The following is a 15,226-nucleotide window of genomic DNA, read 5'->3' as shown; positions in this document are numbered from 1 at the left end:
GAATGTAAGCACATATACAAGCGTACAGAGATCGCGTTGAATATCTGTGCACGGGTAACGGGCGTGTATGTGGACGGATATATTTTACATACGTCGCGCACCACACACGCTCGCTCATACACATACACACACAACATTCGCGTAGATCGTTACGATCGATCCGGTATAACGAGCGCGTGCACGCGTAATGTCGCCGACATCAGTGATGCACGCGAAAATGCGCGTTAATAGAAATAGGAAATGCCAGCACAGGAAGCGCCAGCAGGGGAAAAAAAGGAGAGAGAGAGAGAGAGAGAGAGAGAGAGAGAGAGACCCGAGCTCGACGCCAATTCGAGATCGGGATTCAGCGCGTTCCTAGAACTGGCAAGCGCGATCCAACGAAGATAGCGTGTATCCGCCCAGCGAGCGACAGCGGCGACGATCACGATGACGAAGAAGACGAAGACGACGAAGACGACGTCAACGTCGTCGCGCCGACATCGATGGTCAGGGAACGAGGGAGGGGGAGAGTATGACGACCACGAATCGGGGAATAGAATCTACGTTAAGCTCGCGTACCTTGTCGAGTAGGAACGCGCTCATTCCAAAGGTTCACGAAGGCGAAGACAACCGTGTGTACCACGTATGCGCGTACGCGAGCGTTAGCCATAGCTCTCTTTCTCTCTCTCTCTCTCGCACACACGCACACACACACACACACGCATACGTTGTCTCCTCCTTCTCTCTTTCTCATTCCATCTTTTTGCGTCCCCCACCCTCCCTCTCTCTCTCTCGCGCTCTTTCTCTCTCTTTCTCTCTCTCTCTCTCTCTCTCTCTCTCACGTCCTGTTCGTACACGGACGGATAATCTTATCACGTTGCCGAGCCTAGGCGAGCCTCTTTTTACTCTCGTATTTAGCGTTTACCTCGGAAACGCTGTCCTCTTCGCTCTCCGACGAGTCTGTCATAAAGCGTGGCTGCAGCTCGGAGAAGGTCTCGGTCTCCGATTTCGTGGGGCTCGAGGTGGAGGACTGGGGAGTCGACGACGTCTTCCCAGTGTCGTGGTGAACGCTCGGTGGTAGCGGTGGCGGTGGTGCTGCTGCTGCTGCTGCTGCTACCGCTGCTGCTGGTGTTGCTGCTGCTGCTGCTACTGCTGCTGGCTGCTTCTCGTGGCTTTTCTGGCTATCCGAGGTCGTTCCTTGTGCTACATTCTGCATCTTTACCCCCCAGATAAATCATATGACACACAGTTTAGCCCCGCTAATAGAACCGCGTATCGCGGGCGAAGCACACACCGAAGCACACTCTAATACCCTCCGCGACTGTGCGACTGCAGGCCCTCGAGAGCGCACGGGTCGTCGTCATTCACGTAAGCTAATACCCGCCATTTTCACTATGGCCGACAACGACGAGAGCTCCCACCTCTTGCGCGGCTCACGGCTGCTTCTCGATAGATCGGATCGGTGGGGGGGCACCACCGCCGCACATCCGTCGGCGGCGGCGCCACGCGACGGATTCCGAGTTTCGACGTTCGACGAACTACAGCGTGACGTCACCCGCCACGTGCACCGCGTAATTTCAACTTTCTACGGACCATACGAACCGCCTTGCGAACGCGATAAACCGCCACGGAAAAACGATCGAAATGTTATTCAATTTTTCTCCATTTTCAAAGAGGCACATTGAGAAGGACAATTTGACAATCTTGGTACCCGAAAAACCCGAGTGTGTCTCAAGCGCGTTAAAATCTTAACAAAATTCCTCTAATCTTCTCACGCAATAATATAAGAACTTGATGAATGATTTTGAGAATAATTATGATTAATATAAACACCCCATTAGAGGCTCTACAATCGGAGTCTAATAGCCAAAAAACAACCAGTTTTGATTAGTCCACTATATTTTATTAACTTTCGAAGGAGACAATATGAATGTATATCCTCGCGCAAAATTTACATAAAATAGTCAGATTCTATAGTCTCTGATCATTGTGTTCAAACATTATACTCAACACGTGTCAATCATGTAATAAATATATTTCAAATTTTATTTGTTAAGTTATTTTAATACATATGAGAATGTAAAATTGTTATAAATAAATCTTATTAGAAATTCTTTTACAAAAATCAATTCATGAAGACAGCTACATCTAAATTTCAGCAAAAGTACCAGCTCCACTATTTACACGTTACTTACTTCTATTACACAAACGGTTCAATGTTTATTTCCATCGCAGAACATGGAATATTTAAATCAAACTTTGACAATACATCGGGATGTAAAACTCCCATTTTTCCTATCACCTTATCATAACAGACAATTTCTGCACATCGTTGAGGAAAATACATTGGATCTACAAAATATGAATAACAAATTTTTATATTTTGCTTCATAAATCTTACGTTTTATAGTCGAGATGTGTAAAGATATTTATATATTTCGAATCGAATCGAATTATGTACGATTCAAACATGCACACAGATATATTCTGAAAATCATTTATCTTACCATCAGCTGCGCGTAGATAATATCGCATACAACCTTCGGCTTCGGTAGGGTTCCAGGGTACCTCTAATAGCAATAATACTCTATCTACTAGACCATGAATTATTTCGAAACCAGCCGATTTATTAGCATATATCGCGCATAAACGGCGATTGTTACGCGCACCGACTTCCGTCATGTCGTCTCGTAATACAACGTCGGAAACTTCAAATAATTTGTGAGGCAAAGGCATTTTTTTATTCGCAACGATCGTTTTAAGTAATCCCGGTAAAAGTGAGGTACGCGCGACCTGCAACAATTTATATTTTACATTTTAGTTCAGATGATTACAATGTAGAATTTTAAGTACTTTGTATTTTAATTTATTTAAACGATTACAGTCAAGCCTTTGTATTTTTAATATCCTTATTTTCATTATTTTTCTTCAATTTAAATTTCTGTTAATTTTATTTCTCATTGTTCTCTTGTCATATTTGCTACTTAGTGCATATAAATTATATAAAAACGTGTTAGTAAATATCGTTTTTTGTTTATTTTTTTATTAAAATTAATTGTGAGCGATATTTTTTACGCTACATCACATATATATTATTCGAATGATTGAGAATCTAAATAGAACTGCTCAGTCCTGATTATACGTTTCCGGCAGTTTTAATTAAAGCGTGAAAGGTCAATATTTACTCGATTTACCTGAAACTCCAAAGTTTTTGGATTGGATATGTGAACTGCTGGTACATCCTCTATTTTGTATCCCAATTTGTCTGCTACATCCTCACGCGAACACTGTAAAATAATTGAATGCAAATTAAAACACACTATCAAAGATAATGCGTTTTCATACAAAAAAGCTTTTTTCGAAACACACCAAAGAGAAAGTCAATGCCTCGGTAAATCCTGCTTGGGCCATTTCTATCCGAATTAAGTCAGTAAGTTTGTTAAGTGGAAACTGCAATTCATCATATATATATTAAATTGTATACTAATATAGGAGTCATATTTGCTTGTACATTGAGAAAAAAAGTTGTTAAATTCATTACATTTTTTAACTTGATTAAGTTTTTTTAATTTCAAGTATTTTATGTATTTAAATAAAATTTGTGTGTGTGTGCGCGCGTGCGCGCACGCGTGTGTGTATGTAATATATAATTGAACTAAAGAAACTTAATGTTGAAAAATTTAATCAAGTCAACTATTTTTGTCTCGGTATAGAATTTACTTCTGCTCCAATTGTCGATATTTGTGGTATAGTTTTCTCTATTTCGTTATATCCATAGGCAATGGCGATGTCTTCGTAAATATCACAAGCATGTATCACATCATGTCTCGTCGGTGGTATTTCTATCACTAACGTATCTTTATCCTTCACCTTGGATTTTAGAGACATCTTTGACAATAACTCTGCAACTTGATCTGGTGTCTGCCTGCAAGGAATGTTTGTAAACAACTATCGCATCATCTGTAATCACTATTTTACATGCATGACGGAAAAGATGCGATTACGTACTTAATGCCAATGTAATTAATCGCTTTATTACAATTGATTTTTTCCGTACGATATTTTAATTCTGGATAATAGAAAGTTTGATTATCGGGATATATCACTTCCACAATTTCGGCTGTATACTTCGCCTTACAATACTGACTGAAAGCACAGACTATAGTATCCACCACTATCTTCGCCTGTGGGTTATATAATAATTTGTAATCATTTGCAATAATACACATTTTATAATATTAATTGATATAATATTAATTATATTCACATCTTATATTTTTAATTCAATTTTTAGACATTGCAAATAAATGTATGTTGAGTTATTTTACGTAAGTTCTTTAGTTTTTTAAAATGCTTATCAAACTTGACGATCAAATTTGAGATATATTTCTCTTATTTATCTTGTGTTATTTACACGGTTTAGTATCCAACTTATTATGGTGAACATATAGATTAGGATTATACAATATAAATGTACCTTTGTAAGATCGGTTGCTGTGCATTCAATAAAAATATTCTTTGTATCAAGTGTGATCTTTGAATGATCTCCATTGATGATGGGAGGCAGAGATAAAACAACTCCATTACTATCATATATTACAGGATAAACAGGACTGTCCTTTATGATGGATAAATATTGTTTAAGTTGCGCATGAGTCTGTAAACATCAAATTAAACATAAATATATTTGAATGTTTTTTTCTCGCTTTATACATAAAATAATTTATTAAAAACTAAGCGTGACACAGAGAGAGTCGTGTGTTTGCTCTCTATGTCGAAAATCCAGATTCAGATCCCACTGATCAGAAGAATCTGATTTTATTTGATTGCTACCTCTCGGAAGGCTATGGCAAACCACTGAGAGTATCTTGCCAAGAGAACTAAATTAAGTCGTTCAAAACCGGCGTTTGAACTATAAGTTTCGTATATCCGTGTAAATTGTAAAACGTATAAATCACAAAAGTACGCTGAGGGGTCACTATGCTCTGATAAGAGTTAAGAACTAGAGAGATGGAGTTGAGAGAGCGACGAACTTGTCGACAGGTCGCGAATTTGATTCCACATATGGATTTTAAGTTCTTAATTTGCACGAAACAGATCTTTGGTCCTTCAGAATGGAAACTTAAAAAGGAATACGTCTCATTTTAACCATATTGTAATTATTTACGAAATTGACAGACATGATGACAGATATACACTTACTGCATACAGCTGCATAATTTCTTCTCCTGTATATTCTTTATCTTGATTGAGTGGCTTAAAATGTATCTTAGATGGTGGTCTAGCGTCATAAAGAAATGGACCTTTAATTTTGTCCAAGTCATGAGTGCCAACAGAGACAAGAGTACGTTTTCTTCCTATATTCTGATGTAGCTTATCTTGTAAATCAATAAAACTGTTATAGGAATCTTGCGTCAAGGTAATGTCTCTCAAAACTGCAGCAACTAAATGTCCTCTTACTTTTAAACACTAGAGCATAACGGGGATAAATTATTAATGCTAAACAAGATGTAATTTTATTTAAAATATTATACATACTTCTGAGCTCATCACTATCCTTTCCATTCCTATATTCGGTTTTATTGCCGTAAAACGTGGAATGGATATCCTGTTTAGAAAAAAAAACATACATGTACAGAGTATTCGGTAACAGATGAAAAAAAATTTAAGGATTGATCTAATCTTAGATGATAAAATGAGAATCAAAAATGATAAAATTACAATCAAGATTTAATTTTTTAATTCTAATTATTTCAATATAAAAAGCACAGAAATAGATATTACAATTGAAAAACAAAACCTTAATCACAATTTTGTTATTCTTGATCTTTATTATTTAAAATCATTCCTTAAATTCTTTCCTATCTACTGCCAAATACTTTATGCAGATGCAAATTCACAATTTTTGTATAATTACACATTATTTCTTTTGCTTTTTATTAACAAGTACTTTTGTATCAGTACTTATATATAAAAAGTTAATTGATTTTAAACACAATATTTAAGAAATAAATTTTGTTTATCTAATTTAAAAAAAATGGAAATTATATATTTACTTATTTAAAAATATAAGTAGCCCAGTACTTAGACTCTCTAAACACAGTAGATCATATCTGTTAGCAGGTATGTCAATTTTGTAGATAATTTCTTCAGAGGCGTCCATACCTTGGTCAAAACCTTGCTCTTTTGCTATCATTTGTTTCTCTGTTGTCTGTCGAAAAAATTCAATTATCATAAAGTTTAATATTATAAATATTGAAGTTATTAGTTTAGAATTCAATACTTACTACTTCATCTAGCTCTAAACCAAATTTGAAGCATAACACTTGAAACTCATCTTCAGCTAAAATAAAATTTAAAAATCAGTAAGAAAAAAAATGCAAAAGTACAAACATATGTATATGTATAACACATAAGTTAACATATTTATTAGACATAAATCAACTTTTAAGGTATAGATATATATTATTAAGTTGTACACTGTAAATCAAGTTCCTTCTTGGCAAGAAGAAAATAAATTTTCTTCTCTATATATCAACTTTATTGATATTACGATATATTGAAACTATCAATAAAAGATACATGTAACTTACAATATGTTTTACCCAATGCTTCAAACAATAAGTCACGTTTTATTCCAATAGTCGGCATCTTTGTATTAGAGCACTTTCAGGGTAATCAAGTAAATCTTTGATATTTGTATTGTAGAAATGTCAGATTTCTCGTCAAATCACTCTCTGTAATTAATAATTGCAGTAAACTTTTAGGTTAAAAAATATTATTTTTTCTCCGATTAATTTACTCCGAAGTCAATTATATCTTTTTGACTTAGTAATGCTGTTTAAACTAAATAAATCACTTAAATCATTTTAAGTGTTAGAAAATCGTCATGTACGTTCAAAATAATGTTTTACTTATTACATCAGTCTGGCCGGCACAAGACAAAACCGGAAATGCGAGACATACGAGACTGGAAAACATGCGAAACGTGGAAGAGAGCACGATAACGAGGATCGGAGGATGTGAGAAGGTAAGAAGGAATAAAGCTGTTGACTATGGCTACGTTTACTCATCGGTTATATTTCTCGCGTCCAATTTATTATGATTTTATTTTCTCCTGAAGAAAAATTGTATATCAATATATATTTATGTTACAGAAAATGTAGTGAAGCATAGAAATCACAGATATTACAGATTCCACGGTAATTTCGTCGTTGTATGTTGCATGATGTTGAAGGTTAGCTTGGGTTAGTTCAGTAATAAAAGGCTGAGGGTGCGCTCACATGGGATGCGGAATGACGGAACTGCGGAACGTTTGTGATTGGTAGCGGCTTTATTCCGCCGATTCCGTCGTTTTCTTTTTCCGTTTTCAGCGGAATAACTTTTGCGCATGTATTCGTCTTTTACGTGTTGTCACGAAGAAAAACAAAAAACTTAATTATTTAATAAATAATTAATTCATTAATTTTAATAATTCATCAAATAATTGTTATTACGGTATCGATTTCATGCTATCTCCTAATGTTAAAAACCGCAGTGTTATGTGTAATTGAGTTTCAGGCGAAATGGGATCACGAATTACTTGTTCTTTGGTAATAACAGTAGGTCCGACTAATTTTAGTAATTCATCAAATAATTGAGGTGGCAATCTAAAATAATCAATATATTTTTCTTCAGCCTGCTTGAGCCTACATGCATTTTCTTCGCAAGATTTGCATTTGCTCCTTGCAATAATCTTCTTTCTGCATTGGAAACTCGGGGTATGAGGCAGCGGAGAAGATGCAAAACATGATTAAACGCGACACAACTTCGCACAATACATTGCAATACATCGCATCCGCGACGACTGACGACGAATGTTAGCACGAACGCTCGACAATTTACTTCACTTCCGACACTTCACGAAACTCTCGAAACACTCGCTCGCGTCAAAAACTAGCACAGGACGAAAAGGATGCGAGTTGAAATGCGCCACGACCTTCCGCCGTTCTCCCTAACCGACCGACTGCTGGCACTGCGTGGTAACAGCGCAGCGGCGCGCAGGCGCGGCCACGCGCCAGCAGTGCCAGCAGTCGGTCGATTAGGGAGCACGTGTCGCGATGTGTCGCAGCGCATTTCAACTCGCATCCTCGTCATCCCGTACGAGTGTTTGATGCGAGCGAGTGTTTTGAGAGTGTCGTAGACTGCCGAAAGTAAAGTGTTGGCCTTCGTACCGACATCCGCGCCGTGTCGAATGCATGGTGCGAAGTCGTGTCGCGTTCAATCGAGTTTCGCAACTTAAATTCTCCGTTCTCCGCCTCTTATTTCGAGTTTCCGACGCGCGCGTGAGCACCAGAAGTAGAGTTAATTTGAAGAGTTCCGAAAACGAAGGTTCGCGCGTTCATGTCAAGTATGAATCAAGACGAATCGTCGTGAGGAGAATCTTGGATCTTTCGTGTCGCTCAGACGACACAATGATCGGTCGGGATGGCAATTGGCACTACGAAATCGTGTCGCGCGTTCAATCGCGTCTTCTGCGTTGCCACCATGCCCCGTATCGGCCGTATCTCGAGTTTTCGACGGGCTTGAGTATCGTGGGTGCCGAAAACGAACCAAATATTTGTGTCTTGTCCTGATTGCGCTCTCATAAATTGCGACTTAATAAATCGCGTATAAGCCGTTAGGACAGGAAAAATTTCAAGTTCGTGTACATACGCGCGCTCGGCACTCATCCCTTCGCCAAGTGTGCCAACAGAGGCGATTAATGTGCTTTCCGAGGTATTGACCGACTGTATGTATGCATGTACGCAACATACATGTACATACAACATACGTAGTAGTAGTAGTGTATGTTCACGTTGTAGAGATAGCGTATGGTGTCTCGAAAAATCGTATCAGCTAAATTGATCTGTCAATTCATTTTATACAAAGGCTACTTTACCAAAGCCTCTGAAGCGTAAATATATATAGCGATTTCGGCTGGGGGGGGGAGGGTACACCGATGTGCCATCTTACCGGTGGCACACAAACTGGCTCCGACTATTTTCTCAGGTCCACTTTGTGTACATACACCCCATATGCACTTGTGAGGTGTATCGAGCCCAGACGAACACGTAGCACCATTAAGGGACTGAATTATTTGACTAGCTAAACACAAAAGTTGCACCGACACCTGACATGTGCAACCGGTGTGCCCTAGCCGAAATCGCTATAAGTTTACTTTCCACTTTACCGGTGTATTGTAAATTTTAAGTATGTTTGTACCGGCTAGATGGCTCTGCTAGCCTTTTCTTTTTCCTAATAAAAAGAAAAAGTATCAGCTAAATCGTGGATATGACCATTCTCAGGATTTTTCTTTTCTTCTTCCTTTCGATTTTCTCGTAAGATCTATCCTATCCAAGTTTTTTTATGCGTACTTTTATTCTACAGAAGGATTGCGATTTTCTCTTTTTTTTTGTAATTGTATACAAAATATACAATTTTGCAATCTTCTGACGTCTGACGCAGTCTTTGTTGATCAATGCACTATGATTTTGTTTTAATTTTTTTAAAAGCCCGCAAATAACAATAAATAATGTATCAGATTTCATGCTGCACTGCCAGATAAATAACCGTGTTGTTATGTTGTATATGTCTGTCTTTTTGAAGCAAGAGCGAAAATGTAAATCAAAATTGATACAACATTGCATATACAGTTGATATGCAAACGTCCCTCTACCCTATAAGAGCTACAATATTCTTAGAATATTATACAAATATTATTAAAAATTAAAATAATATTAAAATAATACTCTGAAAAAATATTTTTTAATATTAAATCTAATATTTCAGGAATATTAATTAATATTAAATAATATTGTGTTATAGGGTATGTGTTTGTGATTTCCAATCATCGTGCAGTTTGTTTCCTATGTCCTATATATGGACATAGGAATTTGTAAATACGCAATCAATTAGTACTTACAGTAAATTTCGGAACACAACCTATATTGCTAGATTGCGCAGAAGCCATTGCACACACAAGCGCTTTTTTAAATTTAAATGAATTGCAAATAAACTTTATAGATAGATTTTATTACATTTTAATATTAAAAGAAATTATAAAGATCTAACGCATATTGAAAAATATGTACAATTTGTGCGTAATTATATATTATTTGTTTCATTTTTTTTTATTAACTGCAGTACTTTTATATCATGGTACAATATAAAAAGTTAATCGAGATATACGCCTCCAAATATCGTACATGAAAGAGGAAAAGAACGCTTTACATACAAAGGTATCAAAAGCTATTACATCTATCGTATTGAAATAGAGTTTATAAATTACTTTTGTCGAAATATAAACGGTATTAACGTTTCTTCTTGTCCGTTTGTTCGGAAACAGGTTTTGTATGTCGACAAAAGTGCAACTAATGTTCAATTTAACTTAAAGGATGTCTAATTTTTATTAATACTTACAATTAGATATTTTGCTTAAAGTATAATATTGTACATTTTCTCGAAACAATGTCATACATATATGTACATATATGTTTTTGGATGTATGCATGTGTATATATATATATATATAAAATTATATATACATACACACACACTCACACACACACACACACACACACACACACACACACACACACACACACATACATGCTCATACAGCCTTGGCCAAAAGAATTTGCGCCTATATTTTATTTTTTTTGAATTTTTTGTATCTATATTGTTTCCTATTAGTTATCAGCATTATACAAATATTTAAAGAGTTCTTGAAACAACGGTTAATTCATATATTTTTTTTTGTTTAAATACCTTCCAGTTAAAAATATTTTTAAAAATATAGGTGCGTAATAATTTCAGCTAAGGCCATATACATCTGTATAAATATTTATGTATGTATGGATGGATTATACAGTTTATCTAGATACTAGACACATGTCAAACAAGTCTTTCTCCTGTATTGTTATAAAACTTCCATGACTATGAGTTAGTTGAAATGTCTTGTACTTTGCAGCATGAACAACTGTTATTTGCAACAGTTGTGCGGAGAAAATAAAAAATCTTTATAGATTTTGGTGGATGCTCATTTCAATTAATTAACGAGCTGATCATTCTAGAATACAAATTGTAAGTAAAAAGATTAGCATTTCAAATAAATTTAGAAATATGAGATATGAGACATGAAAAAGAGAGAGAGAGAGAGAGAGAGAGAGAGAGAGAGAGAAAGAGAAAACTTACCCATATAAATAATAGAAGAATGACAGAAGGTAAAATGCTAGTTTTATCCATCCTTCTCTGTGGTACATGGATAAGTCATAAGCATTCATTATACTTGTAGGATCATACAGGCCTGATTCTGTCATCAGAGGTCTGTTCATATATCGCCACACATGGTAGGCTATGAGTGGGATGTTGATGAACAGTGAAAAGTATTGCTCACCGATCAGAAACAAAAGATTGATTACAACGTGCAGTATGTACTCTGGTAGAACAAGCTGAAATTGAGGTGCTATAATTTAATAATTATCAAGTACAGTGTCTCTATAAGTAAAACTGGTGGCATGCTAACAGTTTATTAGCAGATTCAAGCAAAATATTATGATAGATTAGCACCAACTACTTTAAATCCATGTTAGCATAAATTATGGTATCATAATCATATAATCTGATTGGATTATCAGTAAGTAATAATTAAACAGAATCTATCAAGTTTGTAGTCAACTGGATTACATTATTCAAATGATTATACATTTTACTGTTGCCACACACACTTAATTTGTCCCTGTATTTTAATTGATTCTGTTAAATTTCTGTTGACGGCAAATTTGTAGCAGATACTCTGGAAAATTTATCTCTGACAGGTTTGGTTATCCGGGTATATTATTCAATACCCGGTATGCATATACACATGCTGTGGCTTACCGGATTTAAATTATTACATTGATCGATCGGATTTTTGTACCCAGTCTTCAACTCATCGAACGTAATTACCTGAAAAGTATAATAAAGTTATCAAGTTATTAATCGCACAATAGATTATCTTTTAAGGTTATATCACAATTATATCGGCGTATCCCGCGGACTCACATCACCGCGAATTACGTGAATGTCTCACGCGAAACACGTACATGGAATATCGCGAAGAATATTAAAAATGCGTCGCCGATCAACGCGACGATGTACGAAAAAGCGGCTAAGTTAAACGCCATTCTGCGTGTGACAATACTGACAATAGCTCACCGACGAATCGCGACAGGTTACAAGTCCAGTATCAAGTTCGATCACGTGATAAGCATCGCATTATCTAACTCGGAAATAAAAATACGGCGACTTTTTGCTTGTTTCACTCGTTATTGATTAACATTTGAATTGGCTTCTGGGAATTGCAAATAAAATTATATAATAAAAGGGGAAAAAAATGATTGTTTTCAATCTTTGATCTAAAGAAAAAACTTTTCATTTAAAATTTTTAAGAATGTTTTATATTTTACAATTTTTTTACAGTTTTCGGAATAAGAGTGGATCGCAGAGATGCCTACTGATATAAAAAATAATTGAATTGATTGGCAATTCAATTTCATGATATTATATATTTACATTTACTTAACATCTGCGAGTGAAGTCTGGTAAACATGCGCGTAATTTGTGAGAATTTGTATATAAATAGACCTAAAAAAATATTATTAACCACCAAGATATATTTTCAACCGATGTAGCCACTGTGTTAATTCAAATTTTAAATTTCTAAAAATTTTTGAAAAAGTACCTTATATAATTCTTTATAATTTATAAGTTTTTTTTTAAAGGAAATTATAGAATAAGAAATTATATGAATCGTGGATTTCAAAAATTACATGTATAAGAAATTCTAGAAAAGATATAGACTTTCTTAGCGCTTTTAAAAGTATTCTAATTTGTACAAGAAAATGCGAGAAATTTTCTAAAAAATCCTAAAATTCTGAAAAAAATCATAACAATTTCTAAGAAAAATTTTCACAAAAGAAGTCAAACAGTTTTATTGAAAGCAGATCTTGCAAATTTTGTAAATAGAAATATAACAGACTTTGTTAGTGAAATATGGATTGTGAAAATCAAAATTTGACACTTAAATCAAATATATTTTAATTAGCTACAATAATAGCTTAATAATTTAATTTAATAATATGATAAGCAGATTCCGTTATATTTGCTTTTTCAATCTGTCAAATGCAATTTTAATGTAGAGAGTCTGAGATTTAAGATGTCTTTTATACATATGTTGCTATCTGGTGCCAATTTGCCACAATATTCTACTAGAATACGCCACCAAACTTCTGTCATGTTGCTAACATTTTGCTGGTTTAAAAAACTTCTCTATTTTTATTTAAAAATAAGGATGTAATTGACTTACAAGAAACGTTTACAGGCAATATAAATAAAACATATTTACATTCAGTTGTGAAGGATATGGAAATAAATTAATTTTATAAATCTATCTCTTGATCGCTGTACAGTTTTAAAATGTAACAGATGATATAATATTACATGCGTTTCCACGGAAACAATTTTTAAATAGTCCTAGTAAGATCTGAACCAACGTATGTATGATTAAGCAAATGCTGGGACTCCACTCTAGTTACTGCTCTCTCTTGATCATCCCATCTCGAATTATAATTCGAGAGCATTTCCCTTTTGGGTCTCAACATGTGCTTAATATTACCAAATTGTATATCCATTTCTTTAAAAGTGTTCAACAAGAATATAGCGATTACAACTATGAGAAAGCCGCAGGAGGCACCTAGGATATTTTCCGCGCTCATCTTTGTCCATTCTCTAAATAAAATCGCGGATGCTATTATCACAAGAGTCGTAAAGAAAACGTAATAAATTGGCGTCACGATAGACGTATCGAACAAGTCGAGCGATTTATTCAGATAATTCATTTGTATCATGATGCAAAGAATAACGCTGAATATGAAGACCCACGTTAGCCAATTGGTAAACGCATTCTCTCGACCAGAAATAGTCTCCTTCAACGCCAGGCCCAAACCTTTACAACTCATGACAGTTAAAGAACCAACAGACGAGCACAAGCAAATGTATACCAAAATATTTTGCTTGCCATATGCTGGACCAAAATGAAAGACAATCGACAAGGTAGACATTATTACAATTAAAACGTATAGCATATAAACTGGTGCTTTTATTTTGACTACCAGTTCGCTTAGACTGCTGACTTCCTCCTCTTTCGGGGAATGTAATACTATTATCGTGGAACCTAAGATACATAGCAAGCAACTTATCTAAAAAAGAAAAGACAAATTGCAATATTAATATCACAGAGGATGTATATCGTGAATCAATTTTGACATTGATATTTCTGCCTATAAATATTTCTTACCTTTCCCAATAGATTTAATTTTTCATTAAGATATTTGGATGCTAATACTGCTGATACTAGAACGCTTAGAGCACCTAGTGGTGTTACAAGTGACGCAGGTGCAAATGCATAAGCAATGAAATTTGCTGCTTCCCCTATGCCCACTGTAACATTCGTTTTGAATGTGTTTACATAAGAATCACAAAAAAAGTTAGTTGCATCCAAAGTGTCGCAAATCTTTTGAAATTTATACATACTGGATAAAAGACCGGCCCACCATATCCATTCTTTTAAATAGCCAAAACCTCCAGATGACGCACGCAGTCCGCCGTATCTCTGAAGCTGGATTAAAGCTTTCTTTTTTATGATAAAACTAGCACCTAAATTAGAATAACGAAAACATAATTAATTTTTTTGCGTTGATTTCATCCTAACATTTCACCTTTTTTTTTATAAAAGCAACATAAATAACGCTGGTATTAAAATTTGACATTGCTTATTGATTTTTTTATATAAAACTCTGAATGAATAAATTTATCACATGACTAACCTATAAAACCACTGGAACTAATTGCTAGCCCTAAACCGATATAAAAATTTGTTGTATCGTAAAGTGTATCATCGTTCGTTATTTCTGTGACGGAACTCATGTCTCACTTCACTAAATCGATATTATTTTTATTCAATTATATGTTTTCATTTTTAATCGATTACAAATTATTGAAATTGCTACGATATTAAGTTCATTCACATGTTGGTATCGTTGATAAATGGTTGATAAATAGTCTTTATATCTTGACAGATGTGTCATGTTCCCCTACCACTCTACTCCGTTATGCGCATTGTCCATCTTCGATTGGCAACAGTCGATCGATTAATCGATACTCGATTGATGTTCAAAAATTCGACTTT

General features: G+C 35.1%; 4 protein-coding genes across 12 annotated transcripts in view; all 4 read right to left on the bottom strand.

Moving 5' to 3' along the window:
* LOC105205841 (ankyrin repeat domain-containing protein 17) overlaps positions 1-1,415 on the bottom strand; it is a 30,864-nt gene extending 29,449 nt beyond the window's left edge. For 4 of the 5 annotated variants that reach the window (XM_039449705.1, XM_039449707.1, XM_039449708.1 and 1 more), the window contains exon 1: positions 905-1,415. In XM_039449705.1, the coding sequence (XP_039305639.1) occupies positions 905-1,195 (291 nt within the window). In that variant the 5' untranslated portion in view covers positions 1,196-1,415. The remainder of the gene's footprint in view (positions 1-904) is intronic. The other variant, XM_039449706.1, reaches the window with a different exon arrangement.
* A 578-nt stretch (positions 1,416-1,993) lies between these two features.
* LOC105205631 (phenylalanine--tRNA ligase beta subunit) lies at positions 1,994-7,253 on the bottom strand. Of its 5 annotated transcripts, none has more exons than XM_011175047.3 (13): positions 7,172-7,253; positions 6,573-6,716; positions 6,267-6,322; positions 6,036-6,190; positions 5,518-5,587; positions 5,182-5,448; positions 4,457-4,636; positions 3,988-4,163; positions 3,700-3,904; positions 3,349-3,429; positions 3,174-3,266; positions 2,487-2,772; positions 1,994-2,331 (listed from the first exon to the last, which is right to left on the bottom strand). In XM_011175047.3, the coding sequence occupies exons 2-13, from the start codon at positions 6,628-6,630 to the stop codon at positions 2,180-2,182; spliced, it is 1,779 nt and encodes a 592-aa protein (XP_011173349.1). In that variant the 5' UTR covers positions 6,631-6,716; positions 7,172-7,253; the 3' UTR covers positions 1,994-2,179. The 5 variants fall into 5 exon arrangements, with proteins under 5 accessions (XP_011173349.1, XP_011173348.1, XP_039305650.1 ...); XM_011175046.3 differs by having other exon boundaries at positions 6,901-7,231; XM_039449716.1 differs by having other exon boundaries at positions 6,573-7,096; positions 7,172-7,188.
* A 3,540-nt stretch (positions 7,254-10,793) lies between these two features.
* Positions 10,794-12,257, bottom strand: LOC105205632 (protein cornichon). The gene is made up of 4 exons (XM_011175051.3): positions 12,084-12,257; positions 11,878-11,946; positions 11,194-11,450; positions 10,794-11,068 (listed from the first exon to the last, which is right to left on the bottom strand). The coding sequence occupies exons 1-4, from the start codon at positions 12,162-12,164 to the stop codon at positions 11,044-11,046; spliced, it is 432 nt and encodes a 143-aa protein (XP_011173353.1). The 5' UTR covers positions 12,165-12,257; the 3' UTR covers positions 10,794-11,043.
* Positions 12,258-12,418: 161 nt separating this feature from the next.
* Positions 12,419-15,169, bottom strand: LOC105205633 (magnesium transporter NIPA2). The gene is made up of 4 exons (XM_011175052.3): positions 14,865-15,169; positions 14,572-14,694; positions 14,336-14,478; positions 12,419-14,237 (listed from the first exon to the last, which is right to left on the bottom strand). Exons 1-4 carry the CDS (start codon positions 14,962-14,964, stop codon positions 13,503-13,505), a joined length of 1,101 nt encoding a protein of 366 aa, XP_011173354.1. The 5' UTR covers positions 14,965-15,169; the 3' UTR covers positions 12,419-13,502.
* Positions 15,170-15,226: the final 57 nt, after the last annotated feature.

The sequence above is a fragment of the Solenopsis invicta genome, chromosome 5 (assembly GCF_016802725.1).
Source record: "Solenopsis invicta isolate M01_SB chromosome 5, UNIL_Sinv_3.0, whole genome shotgun sequence".
Lineage (NCBI taxonomy): Eukaryota > Metazoa > Arthropoda > Insecta > Hymenoptera > Formicidae > Solenopsis > Solenopsis invicta.
Note: the sequence above shows the minus strand (reverse complement) of the source record. Positions and strands in the feature narration are given on the sequence as shown.

What these genes read in the sequence shown, in the direction of transcription:
- LOC105205631 (XM_011175047.3), bottom strand. Translation starts at nt 6,630, where the DNA reads ATGCCGACTATTGGAATAAAACGTGACTTATTGTTTGAAGCATTGGGT. An exon ending in GTTTAGAGCTAGATGAAGTA is followed by an intron (nt 6,191 to 6,266) that starts GTAAGTATTGAA and finishes TTTTTTCGACAG; the next exon opens with ACAACAGAGAAACAAATGAT. An exon ending in CAGCAACCGATCTTACAAAG is followed by an intron (nt 4,164 to 4,456) that starts GTACATTTATAT and finishes TATAACCCACAG; the next exon opens with GCGAAGATAGTGGTGGATAC.
- LOC105205632 (XM_011175051.3), bottom strand. Translation starts at nt 12,164, where the DNA reads ATGGCGTTTAACTTAGCCGCTTTTTCGTACATCGTCGCGTTGATCGGC. An exon ending in TATTCTTCGCGATATTCCAT is followed by an intron (nt 11,947 to 12,083) that starts GTACGTGTTTCG and finishes TATACTTTTCAG; the next exon opens with GTAATTACGTTCGATGAGTT. An exon ending in AATGTAATAATTTAAATCCG is followed by an intron (nt 11,451 to 11,877) that starts GTAAGCCACAGC and finishes CCTCAATTTCAG; the next exon opens with CTTGTTCTACCAGAGTACAT.
- LOC105205633 (XM_011175052.3), bottom strand. Translation starts at nt 14,964, where the DNA reads ATGAGTTCCGTCACAGAAATAACGAACGATGATACACTTTACGATACA. An exon ending in GTGGGCCGGTCTTTTATCCA is followed by an intron (nt 14,479 to 14,571) that starts GTATGTATAAAT and finishes CGAATGTTACAG; the next exon opens with TGGGCATAGGGGAAGCAGCA. An exon ending in AATTAAATCTATTGGGAAAG is followed by an intron (nt 14,238 to 14,335) that starts GTAAGAAATATT and finishes TTTCTTTTTTAG; the next exon opens with ATAAGTTGCTTGCTATGTAT.